The 24,465-nt window shown below is 42.3% G+C and overlaps 1 protein-coding gene across 8 annotated transcripts in view; it reads right to left on the reverse strand.

The window, feature by feature from the left end:
• The window catches only part of LOC140480604 (E3 ubiquitin-protein ligase HECW1-like), a 467,461-nt gene that overhangs the window by 100,114 nt on the left and 342,882 nt on the right, over positions 1-24,465 (reverse strand). For all 8 annotated transcript variants that reach the window (XM_072575690.1, XM_072575692.1, XM_072575685.1 and 5 more), the window contains 2 exons: positions 2,436-2,545; positions 445-565 (listed from right to left, as the gene is read on the reverse strand). In XM_072575690.1, the coding sequence (XP_072431791.1) occupies positions 445-565; positions 2,436-2,545 (231 nt within the window). The remainder of the gene's footprint in view (positions 1-444; positions 566-2,435; positions 2,546-24,465) is intronic.

The following is a 24,465-nucleotide window of genomic DNA, read 5'->3' on the forward strand; positions in this document are numbered from 1 at the left end:
TCCATTGAAAATGTATAACACAGAGACCTAAACCACAATGAAAAACACTGGTTGTGATTCTGTATGTTATTTCTCTCTCTTTGCACAAAACTCTTTTACAGGAGGAAAAAAATATGCTGTCATGTCACATTTTAGCATTTTAGATGTGACAACCAATAGACTAAATTATTGTTGTTTGTTTCTCTACCTATTGGGAAGTTATAACAAATTTCTGCCTTTGCCACAGAGTTGGTGTGCCAAGAATGTATATCAGTATTCTGCTGGGACCAGCAGCTATGCAAACATTTCCATCTATCATCAGGTACAGCAAATGCTATGGGTCCTTCAATATCCATGTCCCAAGTTCTAATGTTTATCTGATTCAGTAAAATCCATGCAGCTGGTGTGAGTGAATATATATATTGTTGGTAGCCTCAGGAAGAAATTATAAAATAAGTTTCTTACTTGATTTTTCCTGGTCCTTGCCCATAACCTTTGGCCTCAAGCTTTCTGTAGAAATTTCTCAGCTTAGCTTCAAAGTCTCTCCTGTATGGTGCAGGAGCCCTTGCACTTGCTCGCTGCATGCCTATCAAACAGACATGAAAACCTGGTGATCATAATGAATACATTCCTGAAAAATTCATTTGTAAGACCCCTATTGGTCACAGTCTCTGGTAGGGGTCTGCCCATGTTGCAGTCTGGATACTGGATAGGTTGGAACAGGCAGCACAACAATGCCAGTGTCTGCCAAGCCAATTGGAGCCTATTTACACAGAGTTTCTCAGGCACACACAAGTAAAGACATCTCTGGTGACATTAGCTGGTGTGAACAGTAGTGACGGACATAAGCAGTAATGGCAGATGTGAACAGTTCTCACATTCCTAGTTTTCGTGTCTTTCACGGAAAGATTAAGTTTATGAGATTCCAGTAGGGAATTCCAGAACCAATATGGAATACAGCAGTGATATAACTATGGAATAAAATGTTGTTGGCAAACAAATATCTTCAAAACTTTGAAGAGAAGTAAGTAAAACGTTTCTAATGCTTCCAGACTTAATCTTTTCTTATTTCAGTAGCCCTCTTGAGCATCAGCTTTATACTCCTGAATGCTCGTTATGAGTGGAAGTTGTTAATAATTTGTTTGGAACCAGTATAAGTGGCTCAGAATCAAGGGGATCCTAAAATGATGCTATTCACACCAAAATAAGAAGCTTATGCTGTAAAGTCATAATGATGATATGAGGCAAAAAATGTGGAGTTCTGGTGCTACTAATCGTCAGGCCAATGTGTCCTGTTATGTCAGAGATATGCCTACTTGGAATGTAATAGTGATAAATTTTAGCCAATAAATCTTTGAAAGGATGCCAACTTGACCAACTGGTCTTGTATACCTGAAAATGGATCTGCAGGTAATATGTTCATTTCCAAATTTTGCTGACTTCTTTTTAAAGGACTTCCCTCTAAGGAACTTTCCTGAACCAGCATGCACCGAAATCAGCAACCAGCTGAACTGAGAGTAGCGGCACTCATGGTATGGGGCGACCGGCTCAATAGAAGCAACCAATGTGTGCTAGTCTGAGTGTGGCATCAGAGCTTGATATTTCATGTCCCAAAGAAACAGCCTAGCTCATGAAGGCAGACCCTGCTGACACAGCAATGCATCAGCTGAGGCTGGCTCACCAATCTGGAAGGCCTCTCATTTTCACTCCTTCAATTTAATCATTTAATTTGACCTTATCAATGTATCTCCATGTAGTGACACCATTGTGGTGTCTGACTTGGCTTGGCAGCAACCACCTCACCCAGCAGAGCTGCCAGTTCTCTAGACACATTGGCACTCTAATTAAACAGAATCAGAGGTCCAGGAATGAGAAAAAATAAATCCTATGTTTACCCATAGGCTTTACCCTACCTCATGTGACTTGAATATCCACTCATTCACTCATCCACCCATTCACCCACCCACTATCCACTTACTCACTCACACCCATTGATTCAAACACTAACTCACCTCACCTCACTCATTGGCTTACTGACTCATACACCCACCCATTGAAAGTCTTGAGACCTTTAAAAACACATATCCCATCAAAGTAGCTAACGTTTGAAATGGCTATGTGACTTCTCTTTGTAGGCCTTTTTCCACACTTGTTGATACATTGCTGAAGAGTCTGCATTGGCACATTTCTGCTTCAGTTTTGGTCTGAAGTCCTGGCTAAAAATGCACAATATGGTTGTGGTGTGGAAAACCTTGTAGGCAGCAACAATGCAACCAGATCTAGGCCATTAAACGTTACAAAAGATGAACAACTTGAATGCAAAATACTGTTGTGATTGTTTTTACAGCATAGACCAACACTCAAACATCTGCTGGGTTATTGTCTCGAGTTAGAGTGATGATACAATAGCATTCTATCAAGTTCTAATGCTAAACCCAAAGGTTAACCTAACTCACCTGGGGAATTCTGAGGTGAAGACCCAGGGGAACAACGAGGAGAGTAGTTGTAGCCTGGGTGAAATGAAACATGCGCTGGAATATATGACATAATCTCATCTTCAAAGAGGCTACAAGAAAATAAAACATAGGTAAATGCTTAATTAAGTTGCAATTAAGGAAGAAATCTAGATTATAGAGACCTGGTTAGTACTGACTGAACCAATTTCTTTTAAGTTAAAAGTAAAACATTTAAATTTGATTAGCATGAAATATTTAATACTCACAAATGGAACTGAAAGAGACACCACCTTTGAGGAAAAATGTTTATGTGAGACTGTTCTTATGGATGCAAATATAAAATGTGATGAAGCATCATTGTGTTTTTACATTGATTCTGATGCATATGAGTCATATATCCTCCTTCCAAGAATAAAGCTTTCCATTGACTAATGAAGAAAGATATCTTTATATGACAATATGTGGTGACTATCAAATACATATTTTGATTCTAGTAGGAAATGCAATCTTTACATACTCGAACACTGTCGCACAAAGGGTTGGAAGGAAAAGAAGATCCGAGAGCAGCTTTAGATGGTGGTGGCACATGGAAATGTGGAGAAATTGGATCTTCAAAATTATTTTAACTTGACTGTGTGGGAGCTGCAAATACCAGGCAGGTAGTTCCAAGGATGCACACTTAAAACTAAATGGATTAGAGATATTTGCTGCATTCCAGCCTTGCAGTACTAAATATTGCCGTCTCACCGCGTGAACTGTGCGAGCTTTCAGAGTGCAGCAGCATACCAAAAGGTTATTTGATCCATCAAGTGGGGTGGCAGGGTGGCTCAGTGGTTAGCACTGCTGCCTCACACTGCCAGGGTCTCAGGTTTGATTCCTACCTCGGGTGACTGTGTGGAGTTTGCACATTCTCCCTGTATCTGCGTGGGTTTCCTCCAGGTGCTCCAGTTTCCACCCACAATCCAAAGATGTGCAGGTTACGTAAATTGGTAAATTGCCCATAGCCAGGGGTAAATGTAGGGTAATGGGTCTGGGTGGGATACCCTTCGGAGGGTTGGTTTGGACTTGTTGAGCTGAAGTGCCTGTTTCCATACTGTAGAGAACCTATTCTAATCAAGTCACAAATTTCAAAAAAAATTGTTTCTGCAAGAAAATCACTCTTAATGATTGGTTTTCAAAATGCCAACTATCTTAACATACTAAAGTGCTATATATATTTTTCTAGTTAAGTTTAACAAATATATATGCAGTTGAAATGAAAGGCCCTGAGGCTATAATTGCACTCAAAATGTAGCTAGCAATAATCTTCCAAATGTGATTACAAATCAGATTCAACGTTTCGATTAAATTCTATTCTACACCCCATAGGCCAGAGATAATATTTACACAAGCGGTCAGTAAAATATTCAAACTCAAACTGTACAAGTGAAGGTCCTTAAATTCTATTAATCACCTGCTGGAATTTGTGACATGTCAGCATTGGTTTAGAAGGTAAAAGTCAGAGTGCAGTTTTCCCAGAGCAGCAGACCAGAGATCTGATGCATTCCAGGTGAGAAAGTCCTGTGCCTCATATTGTGCTGGGAACCCAATATTACATCACCCTCTTTCTGATATCTCTGGGGCAGAATCCGTGCCTCTGTGGGTCTAACGGAAAAGCAATCGAGCCGATTAAAAAGCCTTTTTAACCGTGAATTTCTCTTGCCCGAAAGTGCATAACTTCCATGCTGTGTCTGCACCTCACCAGGGTCACCAAGGTGTGCAAACAACAGGAAGAGCTACTTCAGTGAAACTGACAGGCTGGGAAGTGAAAGGGACGAGCTCCAGCCATGATCAAAAGTGAGACTCCACTCCAAAGCATTTTCTTGCTCAGACAGTGCATGGCCTGACAGCTGATTGCCAGCTCCTTGGGAAACACTTCCCCTGCCTAGCATTTCACTCACCATCAGCTGCATTTCTCAGCTCTCAGCCTTTACCAGGAGCATGAGTTCAGTTTATGGCACAGTTTATACAACTTCACCATCCACCCCTAGAGACAAGAGTAGAAGTCAAACAACCACTGCTTCAGCAGCAGCAGGAATAACACAAGCAACAGCACTTGGTCCCCTTTTCTTCAGTCAAATAGCAGAGGGGATGGAAAGTGCGATCTAACTGAAAGAAGGTGAAAGCCTCAACAGAGACTGCAGGCTAAAGATCAGCTCTCTCTATTTCTGATTATCGGTGTCTCAGCAGGCTTCTGCTTTCCAGTGGATTTGGGAAACATGTACAGTCCATTGCCAATGACCTTCAATGTACTTCTCACAGGAGGATCACCCCTGATCTCTGCCTCTCTCTAAGTTATGTGCACTCATGTTTTGGAACAAGAAAATCAAACAGGTCTGATTGTTCATGATGGTTTGCACAGGAAAGAATGAAGGGCACCATTTGTGAAGGTAACTGGGAGGCAAGGATGCGAGAGGATGACATTTTGAAGTGTTTGTGTGCAAATGTTAGCCACTCTGATGGGGATGTGAGATGCCTGCAGAGAATACAGGGAATAGGGTTGCATGGTCTGATGCCCGCAGAGTGCTGTGTGCTGAAGAATGCTGGGCATTTCCAAATGTGTGGCTTGGCACCTCAAAATGTGAGTGTCATTACTTTTGAGATCCAGGATTGCCTTGCTGCACTACCTCAAGGTTCTGGGACTACACAACTGCTGCCAATTTCCCTGGTGCTTCTATCCACATCTGCTTGGTTGTAAACATTGCCCCGCACTGCCCACCTTTGGGAAAAAAACCTCACTGCAATTCCTCAGATTTCAAAGCAGGTCCTCCAGGTAAGAATGTAAAGCACAGGGAGCAGTCTTCCCAAATCTCCTATGCATTCTTGCAAATGTCACACCCTCAAACGTCCACACCCAGTAAGCCTTTGCAACCCTGTTCTGTCCCTTTAATTACAAGCCCTTCTTTCGGCAGATTGGATGCATCATCTAACATCCCTCTTCCTAATGGTTGGTGAGTCAGGAGGAAGGATGCTAATACCAGGCCTCTGGAAAAGAGCCTTGACAAAATCCATCAATTGGAAAATCAGGTTCTTGACTCAAAAATGATCTCATTGTTCCAGCAGTTTGATGGGAGCAGGCATTTAGCTCAAGTCAATTTGTGGCATGACAGACATTAAGTAGGTACAAAGTGAACCAGTCTAGCCAGGGGAAGGCTAGTTCTTGATGTTTTTACATCATTTGGACCCCAACCCTTGCATAAAACTCAGCTGGATAGTTTTGATTTCGGCCAGAGCTTGGAGAAGCAGTGGGAATGCCCATTTTCAGCCATGAATGTAATTTCTCATAAAATTTGCTGATCAGGAACATTTAGGGGCAGAGTCTTCATCTGCTTTAAAACAACATCATCCAACATCCTCATAAATGTCAAATTGAGAATAAGCCATATACTACAAGATCTGTTTAAATATAAATACATTCTATGCAAAGTTTAATGCATCCACGCAAACAAAATGGGCGGCACAGTGGCTCAGTGGTTAGCACTGCTGCTTCACAGTGCCAGAGACCTGGGTTCAATTCCCACCTTGGGCAACTGGCTGCGTGGAGTTTGCACATTCTCCCCATGTCTGTGTGGATTTCGTCCGGGTGCTCCGGTTTCCTCCCACAGTCAAAAGATGTGCATGTCAGGTGACTAGGCTATGCTAAATTGCCCGTAGTGTTAGGTGTAGGGGAGTGGATCTGGGTGGGTTGCTCTTCGTAGGGTCGATGTGGACTTGTTGGGCCGAAGGGCCTATTTCCACACTGTAAGTAATCCAATCTAAAATCTACACTGCTGACAAAATGCTTTCAATATATATTTATTTTGTATTAAAAATCTATATTTGGAATGCTTTATGTATTCATCCTTCATGTTGTTTTGTACCAGATGTGAACTTGATAAAAAGTTAAGATTAGGTTACTAATCTTAACTTTTTATCAAATTTGCATCAAGTGTGAACTTGATTAAAAGTTAACTTTGGAATAAACTAGATTCTAGTCTAGTCCAACAAACAAAGTCGCACAGTTAGTGTGAAAAACTGAAGTTATTTATGTACTTTACCTCAAGGCAATAAACGTATTGATAGGGCCACAGTAAAGTTATGGTTACACCACGGACTATTAGTCCAGCTGGACTAACAACCTAAATGATAAGTGTTCAGATCTTACCACAGCAGTTTCAAAATCTGAAGTATGTTGACAAAAATCTGTAAGTGGACAGCTGGTATCATTACAATGAAGTTATTGAATTTTCATTTACAAAATCTACTTCTTTCATGTCCATTAGAGAAGAAAGCCTGCTGTCCTTGACTCCATTGGTTCACTAAGCACTCCAGCTCCACTGCACTATGGTTTTGCCTTGGCTGTCCTGTGAAATGTCTCATTAACAATTCAGTAGGCAACTAGACCATAAGTAATAAATACAGCTTTACCAGTGATGCCCACATCCTGAGGATGACTTAAACATAGGGTCGTAGGGTCGATGTGGACTTGTTGGGCCGAAGGGCCTATTTCCACACTGTAAGTAATCCAATCTAAAATCTACACTGCTGACAAAATGCTTTCAATATATATTTATTTTGTATTAAAAATCTATATTTGGAATGCTTTATGTATTCATCCTTCATGTTGTTTTGTACCAGATGTGAACTTGATAAAAAGTTAAGATTAGGTTACTAATCTTAACTTTTTATCAAATTTGCATCAAGTGTGAACTTGATTAAAAGTTAACTTTGGAATAAACTAGATTCTAGTCTAGTCCAACAAACAAAGTCGCACAGTTAGTGTGAAAAACTGAAGTTATTTATGTACTTTACCTCAAGGCAATAAACGTATTGATAGGGCCACAGTAAAGTTATGGTTACACCACGGACTATTAGTCCAGCTGGACTAACAACCTAAATGATAAGTGTTCAGATCTTACCACAGCAGTTTCAAAATCTGAAGTATGTTGACAAAAATCTGTAAGTGGACAGCTGGTATCATTACAATGAAGTTATTGAATTTTCATTTACAAAATCTACTTCTTTCATGTCCATTAGAGAAGAAAGCCTGCTGTCCTTGACTCCATTGGTTCACTAAGCACTCCAGCTCCACTGCACTATGGTTTTGCCTTGGCTGTCCTGTGAAATGTCTCATTAACAATTCAGTAGGCAACTAGACCATAAGTAATAAATACAGCTTTACCAGTGATGCCCACATCCTGAGGATGACTTAAACATAATTATATTGCAATTCAATGTATCATTAAAAATAGACATTTATCTACTGTAACTAGGAGAAAGTGAAGACGCAGATGCTGGAGATCAGAGTCGAAAATTGTGCTGGTGGAAAAGCAAAACAGGTCAGGCAGCATCCGAGGAGCAGGAGAGTCAATGTTTCGGGCATAAGGAATGACATTTGATAATAAGTACATTATGTGTATTAATGATATTCCTGATGAAGGGCTTATGCCTGAAACATTGACTCTCCTGCTCCTCGGATGCTGCCTGTCCTGTTTTGCTTTTCCAGCACCATAATTTTCGACTCTGATCTCCAGCATCTGCGTCTTCACTTTCTCCTAGTTACAGTAGACAAATGTCTATTTTTAATGATACATTGAATTGCAATATAATTATGTTTAAGTCATCCTCAGGATCTGGGCATCACTGGTAAAGCTGTATTTATTACCCATGGTCTAGTTTCCTACTGAATTGTTAATTAGATATTTCACAGGACTGCCAAGGCAAAACCATAATGCAGTGAACCAATGGAGTCAAGGACAGCAGGCTTCCTTCTCTAATGGACATGAAAGAAGTAGATTTTGTATATGAAAATTCAATAGCTTCATTGTAATGATACCAGCTGTCCACTTCCAGGTTTGTACCTGGTACAACTTCCTTTGTACCAGGCGAGACTCTAAAATGCGTAGAATCTTTCCTCTGATTCCCATTCATTCTAATTTGATAAGAACTCCTTTATGATACACTCAATCAAATGCAGCTGTAATGCTAAGGGCAATCACTCTCACTTCTGGAATTCAGCTCTTTTGTCCATGTTTGAACCAAGGCTGTATTGAGGCCAGGAGCTGAGTGGCAGAACGTAAAATGATTGTAGATGAGCGGGTTGGTCCCAAGAAAGTGTTGCTTGATAGCACCATTGATGACACCTTCCATCACCTTACTATGATCAAGAGTAGACTGATGGGGCGATAATTGGCCAGGTTGGATGTTTCCTGCTTTTTGAATGCAGGACATATCTGAGCAATTTTCCGCATTGCTGGATAAATGTTGTAATTATACTAGATCAGCTTGGCTAGGGGAATAATAATTTGTGGAGCACAAGTCTTCAGTACTATTGCCAGAATTTCAAAGTTTGGTGAAAAAAGGTAAGTCATTATGGGTGAGGAGAATGGTAACAGGCTTGGAGGACATAAACTGGTGAAATCGGCAGATTGATGGCAGCTTAAAGTAAGGAGGTGATACATTGTGTTTGGAAGAATTAAACAAGTGTATTAACTGAATGATAGAACTTTAGATGGTGGTAGATAAGGATCAATGAAACCTAGGAATATATATAGTCAACTGTTTGAAAAGTAAGGACAAGGTGAGAAAGTTGTTAAAAAAAATCAAATGGAGTCCCTTGCTTTGCAAATTAAGCAAATAATATTAAACATCTATAAAACACGACAAACAGCCTAACTCAGTGTACAGCTCCATGTTCAGTTCTGGGCATCACATTTTTGGAAGGATGTAAAGTCCTTAGAACGGGTGCAGAAGATACTTACTAGAATGATACCAGGGATAAGGAGCTTCTGTTCGGTGAGGGCAATGGAAAGTTGGATTATTCTCCTTAGAGCTGATGGTTACGTAGTGATTTGGTAGTGGTGTTCAAAATTTCAAAGGGTTTTATAAAGTAAATAAGGAGAAGTTAATTCCAATGACAGAAGGACAGGTAACCACTGAATTCAGATTTGAAATGGTCGACAACAGGACTAGCATTGACATGAAACATTTCTTTTATGTAGTAAGCTGCTCTGATCTAGAAAGTATGTTGGAAGCAGATTCAATAACAGGGGTTATTTAACAGGGGTTTGACAAATAATTGAAGAGAGAACAAACAATGGGGTGATGGAGGAAGATCTGGGAGGTGGAGCTAATTAAATAGCTTTACAATGGTATCTTCATCAAACATCTTTTTCTGCTATATTATTCTATGGGGTTTTGGTAACGTCATCCAGTCGTATTAAAGGTGCAGCATAAAGGCAAGTTATTCAAGAACATCAGCCATTTTCATTCAAAGTAACGCACTCCAAAGCTGTATAATGCGAGTGAGATTCGTTTCTGTGCAGGGAAAAGTTTCAACATATTTAAAAACCTGCTTTGAAAACTATTGTCAAAATACACCCCTGCATTATCCTTAAGGTTAGAGCTGCATTCTGATAACAGGGTGGGTTGAGTCAGTACCAAATTTTCAGTTCTATCCTGGAATGGATGAAAACTTATTTTAATAATTGATGAGTCAAGAAGCCATTGATTTAAATCGTCGAGCAAGCAGACTGAGTGACACCTACTGGCTGACTCAGTTATCGTGGGTTGAATCTTAGATTTCTTTCGCTGAGTCTGAGTTGAGTCAAATGTTTTTAAGAGAAATTTCTGCTGCAAGGACTAGCATTCTTTCCCACCATATTTTACCAAAACGGCCTCACTAACTGCGTATCCCATCCCTCACATCCAATTCTGGCTCCATCTTATCACACACCATTGTTTGGCATGGTGGCTCAGTGGGTAGCACTGCTGCCTTACAGCACCAGGGACCTGTGTTCACTTTCACCCTTGGGTGACTGTGTGGTGTTTGTATATTCTCCCTGTGTCTAAGTGGGTTTCCTCTGATTTTCTCCCACAGTCCAAAGATATGCAGATTAGGTAGATTGTCATGCCAAATTGCCCATAGTGTCCAGGGATGTGTAGGTTAGGTGAAATAGTCATGAGAAATGCAAGGTTACAGGGATTGGATTGGATGCTGTTCACAGGGTTGATGTGGACTTGATGGGCTCAATGGCCTGCATCCACACAGTAGGGATTCTATGATTCCCAAAACAGCTCACCACTCACTAACAATCCTAGATTTCACTGGTATCCCTTGTGTCTGTGCCATCTCATGAGCTTTTTGTACACCCAGACCCCACTGGCAGTCTGGAGCTGCCCTGCTCAGGGTCTGACATTTGCCTTGGACATGGCAGACAGGGGAAATTGGTGCCCACTCTCTGGGCAGGGACCTGGTATCCCTGCTGAAGAGGATGGCGAAGCCATGGGACCTCCTCATGCCCCAGCACCAGCAGAGGAGGCTACAATACCAGATCCTTCCGGCCTTACCTGAGCTTGCCATCCAGGCCAGTGCAGTCCAAGCCATCTGGAGGAATGGAGGAAGAAGCTCATTGTCCTTCTCCACTCCACCAGCGTAAGGGTCATCATTTTCTCTCTAATACCTCACATGCAGTTTATCTCTGCGACTGCACCCACTTCCCACAAGGCTCATGCTCCACCTCTCTATTTCCTGCAACATCTTTCCTCACTCACCTATTCCAACCCCGACCCCACTAACCCCATGCGCTCTCTGTGCTGCTTACACACTCACTCACTTGGGACACTTCCTCATTTGCATCAAAAGTCATAGCTGCGCCACCCACTTTCATCTCCCATAATAACTACCTGTCCCTCATTCCAGAGGAATACAGGCCCTAACAGGATAGAAAGACTTGAGATGACGGGCTGCCTGACATTCAGCTCCTCAGCCCTTATGCAGACAGTGTCCTAACTCTGAACATCCCAAATAGTTGGCTGACTGTTTTCAACCCCCAGGACTGGTATCGGAGTCTGCCCTTCTCCTTCTGAATCTGGGACCCTCAAAGTGAAGGCTAACCCCCTGACTTGACTGAAGCCTGCTGATAGCTATGACAAACTTCCTTTCTTTCTGTTGGTGCTAAATGGCAAGGCAAGGCAGAAATAACATGTCCCTAATATTGCTGGCCTCAAGGGGGCAAAGCACAAAAAACAAGGCAAAGCAATGTAGGGCAGGGATGGTGTGAGCATGCAGGTAAGCTCAGAGTGTATGTGTGCAATGAAAGCGAGTATACAGCCCAGAGATACAGCCTGGTCCAGCCCATGAGCTGGGTGCATGCTCCTGACCACACTGTGATCTTGCTGCATTGTTACAATGATAGATGCTGCTACAGCCCAAGGTGCTGTGCTGAAGTGCAGAAACAAACTGTATTTAGCTTGGAGATGTGCCATGGGGATTCTTAGAGATTGGGACACTTCTGACACCAATGTCTGCTGTGCATTTTGCTCATGCCCATGAAGAATATCCTGAGATAATAATCCTGATGTCCAACAGGGAAATACTTTGGAGCAAGCAGTGAATTGAATTTGTCAAGAACCCGCTCCGACTTCCACGTTGACATTTCTCGGTTTAGCGAGTTTGGTAAGATAGGAAGCTGAATATTACGGAGGTGATTGTGCTGTTAACAAACACTTAAAAGAGATAACTTCCTTTAACTGTCAACTCACTGATGCCTAAAGAAAAATTGTGACATTACTTGGGAAAAGCATAAAAGTTGGAGTGAAATGTTCCCTACATCAGAATTAGTCTCAACAAACTTCTCATCTGTTTCTGCTACAAATCTCGCCATAGCCCTCATTGCTCAGAGCCCGATAAGATTCTACCCTATGTCTTGTGAGGTCTATTAATTCTTCTTCAGTTCTCTGCTGAAGGCAAGACCAAACCAGAGTGCCACAATCTTCACCACAGTTCAAAGAGGCAGGCCTGGAATTCACCGCCACTGGAATAGGAGTTGAACTACATGCTGTTGGCTGTGATCTCCAGCACTGTTGAAACGCTGTGTCAACCAGCACCTCTAGCCCCAGCTCAGCCAAGAAATCCAAGTTGTCATGACAACATGCATCTTTACATGCAAATTTGATCTAAGACTGTGGAGAATGATGGTAAAATGATGGATGGTACAGCAGTGGTTTCGTGGTATTATCTCTGGACTGTCAATCAGACACCTAGGTAATGTTCTGGGGGACCCAGGCTCAAATGCAGTCTTGGCAGGTGGTGGAATTTGAATTCAATAAATATCTGCAATCCATTATCGATTGACAGGGGAAAAACCCATTGGGTTCACTAATGTCTTTTAGGGAAAGAAACTGCCGTCCTTACCTGGTCTGGTGTATATGTGACTCCAGAACCACAGCAATGTGGTTGACTCTTAACTGCCCCCTCGGCAATTAAGGTTGGGCAATAAATACTGATCTAGCCAGCAAAACCCTCAAACCATAAATGAATTAAAGAGAAGCTCCAATTGCTTTTCCTGAGTTGGTTAACCAGGAACATCTCCCACTCTTGGCACTTACTATTATGTTGGTTAACTGCTTGTTGTGACCTCTAAGTCATTTGAAATATCATTCATCAATTGGTGTTTTACACAGGTCCTGGGGAGGTTTGTCATTTATCATCTGTATTTTCTCTTCTCACCATCTCAAATGATCTCATGAAAACATACGAGCAGAATGAGTTTATAATTTTCATAGAAATAGCAGTCAGAGAAAATGTTTGTCTTCTTCCTTTCCCTGCGTTTTCTTTGTTTTGTAAATAAGGTAAGACACAGTTGGTTAACCATTTTAATTTCGAAGCAAAATAATAATCAGAGTTAGAAGAAGGAAAATCATGAAAGCCATAAATCTGAAGTAAATGGAAAACGTTCGAAATAGACAGTCGGTTCAAATGAAAGAGATCATTTCACTGGCTCCCTGAAATGTTCATTTCAGACACTGGATGGCTGCTGCCACTGAGTATTGTCTATGTTTAGTTCAGTAATTTCAATGTTACTAATCATTTTGTTTAAAATGGATATCACACTTGAGCTAGTTTTACATGTCAAATCACAAGGGGTGAATTTCACCAGGAGCATAAGGAAATATACTGTTCATGATTTTATATCCACAGGTAATTTAATAAAACGTCACCATATGGCCGTATTCCTTAAACATTTTTAATCGAAGGAAAAATAAATTGGCATTTTATGCAAAGTTCTTGATGCTTACTAGCCAATGATTTATTCAATGGTGATAAGTGTCCCTTTTATCTCTGAGTGTCTTTATGTCTTAGTCCAGGATATCGTGCTTCCCTGGTGAACTTTGTTCTATCTTTTATTTGGTTACAGTTCTCAGTGAAGATCCCCAGTATATCCACAAATAACAATTGTACATTTTCCTAATTATCCCTCCAGCACATAGCTCATGCATTTTTAAGTCTCTTGGTTATGTTGTATTTAATTAATACAGCAGTGCTTTTAATTTCTCCAATTTTCCTTCAGTTCCTGGTGCCTTTGTCTCCTGCTATATCATGGTTTTCTGTTCTTGATCCTTTGGTACCTCTTCAAATGGCCAGTCACAAAACATGGATTTAAAAACAAATGTTTGTAAGTTGGTTAACATCGGAGGGCATCCTGGTTGATCCTATTCCTACCTGAGTTTTCGAGAATGAGTTCTTCGATAATAATTAGGGACAGGAACCTTGGCAGACTTTTCAGTTTCTTGGATAAAAGAAGTTCTCAGTCAATTGCAGCTTTGAGGCTGCCATTTACTGAAACTGGTTATTCAGCATCGACCAAGAATTGAAACTGGAATTTGCTTGACTAGGAATGGTAATGTTCCAAATTGGACACTGAAGTTTCAAATGGATCAGTTGGGAATGGTGCAGTAATGTTCGTAAAAGGAAAGTCTCCAAGAGTGCAACCATTTCTTTGATAATGCTTTCCAATTGGTAGAAAGAAACAACATTTTACAGATTGGATTTTCAGTCTAGAGTATCAACAAATCTTGTCCCTGAAATGAACTGTGGAATTGTTACGTATTCCGGAGATGGATCATATCTGATTTGATTTATTGTCACATGTACATATGTACAGTGAAAAGTTTGTTTTGCGTGTAGTACAGGTAGGTCTTAACATTCAAAGATCATAGTGTGATTGAACAGAGCGAGGAATACAAAGTTACAGCTGCAAAGAGAGTGCATAAAAAGCAAGATCAATATTAGATTTGAAATTTGAGAGGTCAAGTCAAATAACAGAGGGGAAGAAGCTGGACTTTGTGTACAATTAATAATTCAATATCTGTTTTTTGTAAATGAAGTCTTGTCAATATCTGGCTAATTTTGTAGCATCTAAAATTTTGATGCACAGGCCTTCTGAGTTATTCAATTTGAAGAGGAATTTGCTTATCAATCTTCTTTCTAGGCTAATATAAACATACCATCTTATTCTCAGCAGCAGGTAAGTTGAGCTTCTGGAAATTATTTGGCTGATTGAGCTAAATATGCTAAGATATCTTCCTGAAAACATTTTTTTTGTTGATTGAAAACCAATGACATTTAACATGAGCGTTGTTATAGATTGCTTATAAACTTTGTCCATTGTTTCATTGCTTCAGCTTTTTTCCATGATATATGGAGATCATAAACATTAAGTGTATTGACATTAACAATTTTATAAAGAAAACGTGTCTTCCCTTCCTTGAAAATGATACTTAATAATATCATACAGCTCTACTCTACACTTTATCCACCACTTTTTTAAAATTATGCCTCTGAATACAAACACAATGCTCTACTTGTTCAGTCATTGTGTATAATTGGCACTTTCCCTCATGCTCAGGTTCCCACCTCCCAAGTAGTTTCAACATTTTGACAACTACTTACATTTCCCATTGCAACACAAACCCTGCCAAATCCAGCTTCAGCTTAGTCTGCTGTTTCATTCCACATTATTACCAGAGAACTGTTCACGATAGGGCTGATTCTGTTTTGAATGTATTAGCATTAACATTTTAACACAGGATCACTTCTGTAAATTGTAATTTTGGATGGAATCCTACAGGGGTTTGAGTGTCATGGGCCAAGGTGAGATATGTGGCAGAATCAGGTGAAAAATCTGTCGAGGCCCATCTTGATGTTGGTGTAAGTCAATCCACTTTTTATACTTTTCACCAGTGGCATGACGAGATTCTCTCTGGGCAGTGGAGAGCTGTCAATTAGTACTTGTTAAAGGCATTATTAATGCCACAACATGCCTCATTAACATTCAGCTTCCCATCTTACCAACCTTCCCAAAGAAACAAGATGTAGGAAAACTCGACAAGGGAACCAGAGTCAAGATTAGAATGGTATTGGAAAAGCACAGCAGGTCAGGCAGAATCCAAGGAGCAGGATGTCCTTATTACAGTTGGAGGGCTGGAGTTTGAGCCGGAGGTGCGGGTCATGGATGAGATGCGTTGGAGGGCATCTTTAACCACATGGGAAGGGAAATTGCGGTCTCTAAAGAAGGAGGCCATCTGATATGTTCTGTGGTGGAACTGGTCCTCCTGGGAGCAGATACGGCGGAGGCGGAGGAATTGGGAATATGGGATAGCATTTTTGCAGGAAGTAGAGTGGGAAGAGATGTAATCCGGATAGCTGTGGGTGTCAGTGGGTTTGTAAAAAATGTCAGTGTTGAGTCGGTCATCATTGATGGAGATGGAGAGTCCAGGAAGGGGAGGGAGTTATCAAAGATTGTCCAGGTGAATTTAAGGTCAGGGTGGAATGTGTTGGTGAAGTTGATGAACTGCTCAACCTCCTTGCGGGAACACGAGGTGGTGCCAATGCAGTCATCAATGTAATGAAGGAAAAGGTGGGGAGTGGTGCCAGTGTAACTACGGAAGATGGACTTTTCTACATAGCCAACAAAGAGATAGGCATAGCTGGGGCCCATACAGGTGCCAATGGCTATCCATTTAGTCTGTAGGAAGTGGGAGGATTTGAAGGAGAAATTGTTAAGGGTGAGGACCAGTTCAGCCAAACGAATGAGAGTGTCGGTGGAAGGATGCTGGTGGGGATGTCAGGAGAGGAAGAAATGGAAGGCGTGGAGGCCCTGGTCATGGCAGTTGGAGGTGTAGAGAGATTGGATGTCCATGGTGAAGATGAGGCATTGAGGGCCGGGGAAACGGAAGTCTTGGAGGAGGTGGAGAGTGTGGGTGATATCTCGATCATATGTGGGGACTGGGGGGATAGGACAGTATCGAGGTAGGTGGAGATGAGTTCAGTGGGGCAGGAGCAGGCTGAGACAATATGTCGGCTGGGGTGGTCAGGCTTGTGGATCTTGGGAAGGAGGTAGAACCGAGCAATGCAGGGTTCCCAGACTGCGAGGTTGGAAGCTGTGGGTGGGAGATCTTCTGAGGTAATGAGGTTCTGTATGATCTGGGAAATGATGGTTTGGTGATGGGGGTGTGGGGTCATGTTCGAGGGGGCGGGAGGAGGAGGTGTCCTTGAGCTGGCATCTAGCTTCAGCGTTGTAGAGGTCAGTGCGCCAGACTACCACTGCACCCCCTTTATCTGCTGGCTTGATGGTGAGGTTGGGATTGAAGCAGAGGGACTGGAGGGCTGCGCATTGTGAGGGCAAACGGTTGGAGTGGGGAAGGATAGGCAGGTTGAGGCGGTTAATGTCTCAGCAGCAGTTGGAAATGAAGAGATCGAGGGCAGTTAATAGGCCAGCACGGGGTTTCCAGGTGGATGGAGAGTGTTGAGGCTGGTGAAGGGTCCTTGGAAGGTGGGTGGGAGTCCCGATTGAAAAAGTAAACTCAGAAGAAGTGTTTGAAGTCATGACGTGTATTGAATTCATTGATGCATGGACAGAGTGGGATGAAGATAAGGCCTTTGCTGAGGACTGATCATTTGTCCTCAGTGAGGGGGACGTCTGGAGGGAAAGTGAAAACTCGGCAGGGCTGGGAGCTTGGGAGCTAGGGCCTGGTATAGGTGTGGAGCTGGAAGTGGGGGTGGGGACATCACTGGAGTGGGAATGATGGTAGGGAGAATGGGGGTGGTGTCATTAGTAAGAGTAGTGTTCCTCTCAGGGTTTTGGGGGATGGGAATGGTGACAGTGGGATCCATGGGGGGGGGGGGGGTTGGGGGGGAGCGTGTCGTCAGTGCACAGGTGAGAGGCATTGGTGGGGGCAGAGGTGGTGGCAACGATGGCAGTAGTGGGGGTGGAAGTCATGGAATGCGTGACATCAGCGATGATGTGAGGGGCGAAAGTGATATCACGCATGGTGCGTGTGAAAGTGTTTGGGGCGCAAGTGGCTGTGGACGCATCCGCAATGGGGGTGGATGTGATGTCATCGATCGCCATGGGGATGGTTGCTGTACTGGCCTCGTGGCTAATGGCGGCCGTGCAGTTCCGGAGGGAACCAATGCAGACACCTGGCCCATTCGGCCACTCTGTCTCAACTACCTGCAAACTGAACAAACTGGACATCAAGATCTCACCCGTCAATTACTGACAAAATCATCCAGCATCTGCCAACCTATCTTGACCATCACAACATCTCTCTATACATCTGCAGGCCTTTCAGAAAGCGCAGTTTTGCACTGCAGAAAGCACAGTTTTGCACTGCACGATGCACCAGCAGCTAACACTGGGAAAGCTGCAACAGGCACAGACAACTTACAAAATGGAGCAGACTGAATCCCAGGGTTGCTTGTTTGCTCTTTTGGTGCATGGTCACGTACTGCTACCTGTGCCATACTTGTTGGCATAACGTCAATTCAGTCAGAGCCAAAGGCTTTCACTATTCCATTCTGAGGGGCTCTTTAGCCCAGCGCAGGGACACATGCAGGCTGTTTGTCAGTTTGGAAATGTCCTTGACACACCGAGATGTCAATTTAAACTCTTCAGCATGTGCCAGCTCCCTGTGCGGGCACATCTAAACAACTAATGACCATGTCAGTCCAGACAGACTGGGGAAGGGAGGTGGTGTCATTGACAGAAGGTTCCAGTACCATCTGTCACAGCCACAGTCTGGACACTGTGTAGGAAATTTGCCATGATCAGTCATCCACTTAGGCAGCTCTCTGTCCCAGCACACTCAAAGGGTATTCAATGATCCATCCTGTAGGATCATCACAAACAGTCAAGAGAATGACATATCAACAGAAAGGGTGCTCCAAGTACAGCCTTTGGGGTTTGGTCAGTCATATCTCAGGATTGTTTGTCAAAGTCAGCCCGAGGTCTGGGTGATTATAGTCCATCTATCAATCCTTCAGGAGAATTTGGGGGGGAGCTTGTAGGTGAAGCAGGAGAATCAATGACAGAAGGGATGGGCAAGTCAAGGCAGAATGGAAGCAGAGGCATATATTGAGTGGGATAAGGATCAGGGAATCTCAAAGTGAATGGGGGGGGTGGTAGTGGGCTGGATGAGAGAATGTGGAACAATGTTGGAGTAAACTATAAGCTACAGGAGGGAGTATTATTGACTGTGACCATCACCGTGGTTTCTACAGGCAGAATGTAAAGGAGCAGGGTGGAAGACAGGATTCAGAGGACAGGGAGGACAGTTATAGGTGAAGTTCAATGTGAGTGGTCTCCAAATTTGGACTGTCAGGCTAGTGCAAGATAACAGTGGACTTGCCAATGCTGCAACAATACCCGGCTAAAGTCCTGAGCTGATTGTGCCCACCATGAGATACATTCCCAGCTGTCACTTTCCATCCTGTGGATATGATGCTAATAGACAACGACTGCAGAAATGCCCAGGGCATGTGGAGACAGTGTCAGTTTGATGGTCGAAAGCACAGGATACACATCTTCCAGACACCATGATGTTGCAGTGGGGAGAGGATGTTAGCTCAGTTGGCTGGATGGCTGATTTGCAATGCAGAGTGCTGTGAGGTTAAACTGCCAGCAGTCATCTCTGTCTAATGAGACAGCAGCCTCCTGGACCAATAGAACTATAGTAGTAGGTTCGATCTAACCCTGACTGGAAAGCACAATGAATCCTATTCTGTGCAATATAATGTGGCCAGCACATCAACTTCAGGCTGCCTGTAGTTTTTTGATGATTTCAGCTCCCAGCCAAATTTAAATTGTACTGTTCGTAGGCTGGGAACTTCCCTACTGGCTAACATTGAGTGTGACTGGCACTGGTCAAAGTTAGCCTGTAAAGTGCACTGAGTTTGTAACAGGTGCTGGGAGTCATACAGGAATCGATTCTGTCCTGTGAAACATTTAGTAATATCAAAACATAATGCGCTTCGTGGATTTTGGACACTGCACTGCAGACCATGGCTGGTGGGACAGAAAGGGGGAAAGATATCCTGTTCATAAAGCATTCCAGGCATTTGTTCAGAAGGCAATGGAAGTAAATACACAGAGAGATCATTGTCAGGAGTCAAAGCCTGAGGATCCAAATGCACTGCTGCAAGAATAACTTCACTAAAGTGGTCAAATTAATGCATTTTCAAATTCCAAATCCTGCTATTGCATCATAGCCTCAGACATTAGCTGGGGTTTTCCCCCTTATTAACTGGCCAGGCAGAGTCATTAACAGCAGATTACACCCCACTGCCAATGATGAAGCTCACCAGATCAAGTGCCAGAGGTAGACAGAGATAAACTAGAAAAGGGAATACTATGTGCATTACCTCAGCTTCGTAGTCAGCCCCTGATTGCTTCTCTAACTCCCTTCTCCTGGTCACCTGATCCACTGTCTTATAGGGTAACACATACCCAATTACATACATAACAGTCCATAGTGGACTTCTGGGTCAATCACTTCCTGGGTCAGGGATGCCAATCAGAGGCTGGCAACCACAGTGAGGAGCAGCAATGTTTTCAAAGCCCAACAGAACTGACAAAGCAGTGGGCAAGGGAAGTCACTTTTTGGGGCAGAGATTAGGGCAATTGCTGTTTTGAGGTTGACGTCCACCCCCTGAGTTGAAGTCCTCCCCAAAGTGGCCAACCCACTTCACCAATTAAGAGAGCTGCCACTTTTCTCACCTGCCAGAAATAATGGGCTGGTGTTGGGATGAGACATTTAAGTGATTGTTAATTGGATGCTCCTGGGCTTAAATTAGGAATGGATCAGAAAGTTTAACAATGGGCCTAACTGCAGGAAAGAGACAGAAAACTCCCTGGTGCCAACCTGACCAAAATGTTGCACTTTCTGTCACCTTCCCTGCCATTTCTAAGAAGGGTAAAATCTTGTCCTGTGTCTCAATTCAGACATCTCCCTCACTCACCTACCAACAGTCTCCATCAACCACAATTTGCACCTCACAATTACCTTACCCTCACACCCTGATGTCAGAGCCTTCACACATGATCAGCTATTCAACCATTACAGGCACACCCATATTTCAGAGCTTGCACACTCTGCCAGCTATTCAGCTATGACATGCACACACCCACACACATCTCAGAGCTTGCACTGCCAATTATTCGAACATGATAGACACAACAATTGTGTGACCCTCTGCAGCCATCTTTCCTCTCTCTGAGACAACAAACTGATCTACACCAGGAGCTCACTGGAGGGGAACAGACTTGCCTACTTATCTGAATCCCTATGAAAGAGACACTGCTGACCATTTGTGGAATGAGGAGTTGGATTGACACCAAAGACACTGATATCCTTGGACCTGATCCACCAACTCACATCTCACTTCCTCCTATCCAGCAACATATTTTATTTACAAGATGAACATGGTTTAGGCACATGACGCTTATATTCCTATCTGTTTTCCTTGTACTACAACCTTACCACAGCATTATTTTCCTTTCTGATACCCTACGAAATACAACCTGTCTAGGCAATGGAGGAACAGCAAGAAGAAAGCAGTAGGGACTGCCTTATTGAATAGATTCATGGTAGAGTTAGACAGATTCTTGATCAACAAGTGAAACCAGAGATATGGGAGAGAGAGACAGAGAGAGACAGGAAAGTGGAGTTAAGGTCACAATTGGATCAGATATGATCTTATTGAATTAAGAAGCGGGATGAAGGGCTAAATAGCCTGCTTCAATTTCTAATGATCTTATTATATCAATGTTAGACCATAAGACCATAAAATATAGGAGCAGAAATTAGACCAGTTAGCCCATCGAATTTGCTCCACCATTCAATCATGGCTGATAAGTTTCTTAACCTCATTCTCCTGCTTTCTCCCCATAACTCTTGATTCCCTTGACAATCAAAAACCTATCTTTCCCCATCTTAAATATACTCAATGACCTGGCCTCCACAGCCTTCTGTGGCAATGAATTCCATAGATTCACCATTCTCTGGCTGAAGAAGTTTCTCCTTATCTCCATTCTAAAATGTCTTCCCTTAACTCTAAGGATGTACCGTCGGGTCCTAGTCTGTTCTATCAATGGAAACATCTTCCCTATATCCAATCTGTCCAGGCCATTCAGTATTCTGCATGTTTCAATTAGATCCCCCTCATCCTTCTAACTTCCATTGAGTATAGATCCAGAGTCCTCAAACGTTCCTCATATGTTCAGCTTTTCATCCTGGGACCATTCTCGTAAACCTCCTCTGAACATATTCCAAGGCCAGTACATCCTTCCTGAGATATGGGGCCCAAAGCTGCTCACAATACTCCAAATATGGTCTGACCAGAGCCTTAACAAGCCTCAGAAGGACATCCCTGCTTTTATATTCAAGTTTTCTCAAACTAAATGCCAACATTGAATTTGCCTTCCTAACTACTGACTCAACCTACATGTTTAGGCTGAGAGAAACCTGGACTAAAGCTCTCAAGTCTCTTTGCACTCCTGACTTCTGAATTTTCTCCCCATTTAGAAATAGTTCATCCCTCTATTCTTCCTACCAAAATACATGACCTCACACTTTCACACGTTGTACTCCATCTGCCATTTCTTTGCCCATTCTCTTAACCTGTCCAAATCCTTCTGCAGCCTTTCCGCTTCCTCAATGTTAGCTGATCCATTTGTTCTGCATACACCTGGCATCTGGTCACTGTATACATACTTCAGTGTCCTCACAAATATGGCTCCATAATGTTTGATTAAACTTATCTGATAACTCATCTTTATAGCGAGTCTCATTGACTTAGCCTGTGGGAGGATCTAAATGACTGACTCCTGACTCTCAGAGAGAAAATTCGAGAGACAGACTGAACCTACTCCTGGCTATGATTACATGTATATTGAAAGATCTGAAATGGAATGGTTGAATTTCAAACTATCTCTGCATTAGTCAAATCAAATAAGGTATACAGAATCTCAATACAAACATGCTAATGGTGTTTGGTGCAACTCAGCCCAAAAGTACCCATGCATGATGAGACACATGTCATTTTACAGACTTCAGAGCACTTGCTGTGTCCCATAAATGGGTGCAAATGATCATAGATTTGTGCCCTGTATGTTTATAAAAGAAACAAAATTTTCAGTAATTTTTAGAGAACCTTGAGAGATATGTTGATAGCAGGTGGATCAATGTTAAATAGTTGCAGTGTGACAATTTTTGGATTGTTTATGAAATAGACTGAGTAATAGTAGCTTCCATTGAATGGTATCCAGACACTTCTCTGCTCTGAAAAGTGAACTGAACAAAAAATACTTAAATTGTACAAATGATAAAGTAGTGTCTTTACGCTCTTTGCCATTTGCTTGAATATGGTTGAAGTCCTACAGCATTTTGATGTGTGTGTAAATTTGTTTGGGAAACTGCAGGTGGTATAACAACTGAATGAAATTGATCTCCACTAAATGTCTTTACACCTACAGACCTGAATGTAACACCAAATACTACGATATAATGTCTTTCTGTAGTGGTCACATAATCTAATTTTAAAATGTGATCAAAGTTCCCAGTATTTGCTCCTGGGGCATGCTTATTTCCTATGTGAAATGATTAGTTAAAATCGAGGCAGAGATCTGTTATGCTGGATCTGGTCCTGCTACACCTCATCCAAAAGATTTCTTGCCAGCTCGGGGTTTCAAACCTCCCTTCTTGATTTGTGATGATTGGTAGTTCCCTAAAATAGAACAACATGGTATTCAGAACTTACACTGGGATCCTTCTCAGACTGAGAGTCTGAAAGCACCTGGCAGCAGGTAAAAGACAGCTCCAAATGCAAGTGTGTCCTCATTTTGTCTATACAAGCTTCATTGGTTTTCGGGTCTTTCCGACTGCTGTTGTAGAACAACATTTACTTAGTTTTGAAGTTACTATCATTCCTGCAGCTGCAGTCTTAAATTCTACCCTGTTGTAAGCACCAGGATGGACAAAAGGTGACACTGCACTGAGGATTCACACAGGTCAGATTAATGGTGAGGGTATAATACCTTGCAGATCAATTTGCATGACCTCTGTGCAGTGTAGAGACTGGGAGAATTCTAGCTGAGTAGAAGGGCACGATGCAGGGAAAGAAATTTAGCCCAGTTAATATTGGAATGAATTTTAATTTCATTAACGTGACTGATAGCATTTACATTATCTCCTTTATTTGTACCCAGTAAATGAACAGTTCCAGTTCAGGTTGGACTTGGTGTACGGGACACAGTTAAATTTCCTCTGCTCTACCAGAGCTTCAGCATCAATACCATGGGAGTGTATAATTTCACTGAGGGATTTCTCATTCCCACAACAGCAACTTTTATGTATTCCCTGAAAAGCAGCCTGAAGCTTTAGTGGTGATTGCCTTTAAATTGTGCTAACTCTGTTGGTCGATCACAAAATCATTTCATATAGGAGATTTATAGCTTGTGATGAGCAAAATATACCATCTTAGGCTGGTTTCAGTCTTGTTTTAGGGATATTGCTACACTCGATTTTCTGGTCATTCCTAAGGTTAACTGATGGCAGTCATCAGTAAGTTGTTGATTCCAATGCAATGATAATAACTGTGCAGTTTAAACTTTTCTAATGGGTACTATCCAAGGACCAGCTTTCAAAAGCGATTTTATTCTGTTCCATAATTGCTCACATTATGAGACAATTTTCCACATCAGACCTTAATAAAATTGAATTATCAAGCTCATGTTCATTATAAATATAGTTTCCAGGATTCAGTCACATTGCAATCAGTTTCTACACTTTCAGATGTAGGTTGACAGCAGTATGGAACAATGTTAAATAATTGCAGTGTGACCATTTTTAGACTGCCTATGAAATAGACTGAGCTGTAGTAGCTTTCATT

Source organism: Chiloscyllium punctatum, chromosome 8, assembly GCF_047496795.1.
Source record: "Chiloscyllium punctatum isolate Juve2018m chromosome 8, sChiPun1.3, whole genome shotgun sequence".
Taxonomy (NCBI): domain Eukaryota; kingdom Metazoa; phylum Chordata; class Chondrichthyes; order Orectolobiformes; family Hemiscylliidae; genus Chiloscyllium; species Chiloscyllium punctatum.